Genomic DNA, 3,323 nt, shown 5'->3' with positions numbered 1-3,323 from the left:
TCACCGCTTGCACCCTGCGTGCTGCAGGAATGCTTTTTTAAATTTGGGATTGTTCAGAATCAGGACGATGGAATGCACCGAAGGGCAAGCATTAACAACAACTGTAATCATGGAGATTAGGTTGTTGTTGCCGGGAAATGCATTGGTCAGTAAGATCATCAACGCCACAAAGTTGACAAGGTACGTAATCACGAAGTGCATTATCACTTTCACTGCTCGGACGTGAGCGGCCATGCTTGCGCTTCCGCCGCTGGACAAAACGTCTCTCAGTCGCTGCGTGTGACGCCACAGGGAAACGAGCAAGAGAACGGCGGATGTGACGAAAATGACTAAACCCACCGAAAAACTCAAGCCGCACACGTATAATAGCTGGTCCGAATCAGTTTTCATGGAGATCTGATTTGCGGTGGCGTTTCCCGATGTTGTGGCGTTTTGCATGTTGCATTCGGAGGTGTAGATCGGATTGTAGAAAGGGATGATGTTGACGAACGATAAAAGCTCAGAACTTAAGAGCAGGGCCGGAACGGCCTGGGATATCTTGAGCTTCAGAGAGATGAATAAACGATGGCTGAAATTCGCAATCTTCAGACAGTAGAAGAGGCACAGGCAACCTGCAAGCCAGAAGTTGGAGGAAATAAAGAACCAGAGGGTGGCTTTCAGTCCTTGGTAGACAAAGTCCTTGTAGTAGATCGTAGGGCTTAATGTTTTACATAGAATCCGTAACATTCCTGTGATCAAGAAACAAAACCTGTTGGCAGCCAGGACCATCAAGATTTGGTCCCCAGCGCTGAGAGATTTGTTTTTAAGTCTACTGATACAGCAGATGGTCACAATGAAAGCATTTACCCAAGCCCCGACAATGGACTCCATCCCAAAGATCACTAGCATGGTCAACTTGAATGCAGTGAGCTCATCCACAGGAACGCTACAAGCATCGGTAGCCATCTTTTGAATGTTACAGGTGCTTCAGGCAGGAAGAGGTTCTTCTCTGTGCAGTCCACAGAAAGGTACAAGAAACTCCAGCTTGGCACAGTCTTCAGAACGGGCAGTAAAGGACGTCCAGATAACAGCAGCGTGCTTGCTTTTTGAGGGAACGCAAATGCAGAGAGGATAGTGTTACTCTGCCTTCTATCAGATTTGCATGATTTGACCGACAGAGGAGAGTACATAGTAGAAGCCAGTTTGAGGGATCACTGAGAAGATGGACATAATCAAATCAGGCCAGAACAAATTCGACACCATTCATATTTACACACAACCGATTCCAGAAAGGTGACCTTCAACGTCTACTACAGCCTAATGGCAAAACTCACACACACACACACACACAGAGTGAGAGAGAGAGAGAGAGGGAGAGAGACCTTATTGGCATAACAAAAATAAAGAAATAGAACAAGAATAAAATGCAGTACGAAACCAGGTTCGCAAAACGAAATGATTGCAGATAATCATAGGCGATTATGAGCATTTCTAGTGTTCACCCATTCTGTAAACTAGCGATCCCCAACCTGTGGGCTGCGGACCACATGTGGTCCTTCGACTAATTGGAGGTGGGCCCCGAAGGACGCCTTCTTCCCCCCCCCCCTGGCCCTTTACTTCACCCCCCTGGCCCTTTACAACACACTTTGGGTGTCATTGTCTCCCATCACTCCCAGATGGGACTATCTCGTTGCAGAGAAACAAGCTCAGGGTTCCCATTGATTTCTCATTGTCATGAGTTAAAATTTCCATGAAAATAAAATGTTCCTGATGTTCATTGTTGTGGCGTGTCTGTATCTTATTTTGAAGGGATGTTTAAACATTACCATAGCGATCAGAGAGCGTTAGGGCAGTGGTTGAGAGTAGAGGAGTAAACTACCCCCCCCCACCGGGCCTCAGTAAAAGGCGTTGAGTGGTCCCCGGTGAGTGGTCCCCGGCATTGAGTGGTCCCCGGTGATAAAAAGGGGGACTACTGCTGTAAACAACTGAAATTTGAACTAAAATCAGTGCATTTGTTTGCCTTCACAGGGTCCTTCTCATTCAATATTACCCCAAAACAGTGTTTCCCATCCAAATGCATAAGGAAACCCTCCAAGCTGGGCGACAATTCTCAAAATGTGGACAGTCTAAAATCACATGATCCAACGCATCCGGAATAGAACACGCCTGCAGGCTCAGCCTTTGGGAAACAGGGGTCTTATTCAACCTGCCTTTTGTTAAGTTAGACGGGAAAATGTTCATTCTGGCTAGCAAAAATGCTCTTCACAAATGTAGGTTGTCTAACACAGAAAGATGGGAATGTATTTATTTCCCAATACTCTGGCAAACATGAATGAACTGCCTCAGACCTTAAGAATTGAATTTCCAGATTCTCCAACCTATGGGTGACCTGCAGCAATATTGATTTCTCACCATGTCCGATCAGCATGGACAGATCTCATCCCGTTATTGCTATTTTCTGCTGGACTGATACTGACACAAAGGAATCTTGTAGTATAGGGGTAGTCAACCTGTGGCCCTCCAGATGTTCATGGACTACAATTCCCACGAGCCCCTGCCAGATGCTGGCAGTGGCTCATGGGAATCGTAGTCCATGAACATCTGGAGGGCCACAGGTTGACTACCCCTGTTCTAGTACACTGGAAAATAGACTTCCTTGGTGGCTCTTAAAGGACCACCTAAACCAGTTCTTGAAAGTTTGCTTCCATGCTCTTGTTGCAATCAGGGGCTGGCCCAGTTCCGCAACCAGTGCTGCAAACTTAGGCACTCCGAGCAGTGACTGCATGAAAGAGGCAGTTTTTCTAGATCTTCATTTATTGCCTCGATCTACACTGGAACCCCATGTCAGGATTGGGCATTAATCCTGCTGTGTCTTGGATTTGGGCCTTGCCTGTGTTTGCCTTGGTATATTTGGCCAAAGCTTTGTCCATTCTCCCAGAAAGCCTTGCCTGCTGGAGAGCATCACTCTGCAATTGTGCCTTTTCCCAGGGAGGGAAGCAGGTGGCCTAGATGCTTGTGTTGTTTTGTCTCAGCTCCTGGTCCTACAGAGATATCTGTGCTTCCAAGACTACCAGCTGTGTGGGAAAGAGTTTTAGCTTTTAATATCCACCTCCTTCCATTTATAATAATACTTTGGATTGTTAGGTTAAGTCTTGTAACTCTTTGTTCCATTTCCTGTTTCGTTGCCATCCATATCCATGGTTCCTCTTCATATTTACGAAATTGACCAGGGGGGTGGAATGTGTCTGGCTCCCAGCGATTGTACGGACTCAAATTCAGCCCGATCAGGGCGGCTTCACTGGCCACACCCAGATTGGGCCAGCCCCTACAGCTGACGCCCTCCA

General features: G+C 46.8%; 1 protein-coding gene across 1 annotated transcript; it reads right to left on the bottom strand.

The window, feature by feature from the left end:
• On the bottom strand, nucleotides 1–945 carry LOC143827087 (taste receptor type 2 member 40-like). The gene has a single exon (XM_077316367.1). It carries the CDS (start codon nucleotides 943–945, stop codon nucleotides 1–3), a length of 945 nt encoding a protein of 314 aa, XP_077172482.1.
• Between the last annotated feature and the right edge of the window lie 2,378 nt (nucleotides 946–3,323).

This window comes from Paroedura picta, chromosome 1, assembly GCF_049243985.1.
Source record: "Paroedura picta isolate Pp20150507F chromosome 1, Ppicta_v3.0, whole genome shotgun sequence".
NCBI classification, from domain to species: domain Eukaryota; kingdom Metazoa; phylum Chordata; class Lepidosauria; order Squamata; family Gekkonidae; genus Paroedura; species Paroedura picta.
This window is presented reverse-complemented; position numbering and strand designations above follow the sequence as displayed.

What these genes read in the sequence shown, in the direction of transcription:
- LOC143827087 (XM_077316367.1), bottom strand. Translation starts at nt 945, where the DNA reads ATGGCTACCGATGCTTGTAGCGTTCCTGTGGATGAGCTCACTGCATTC.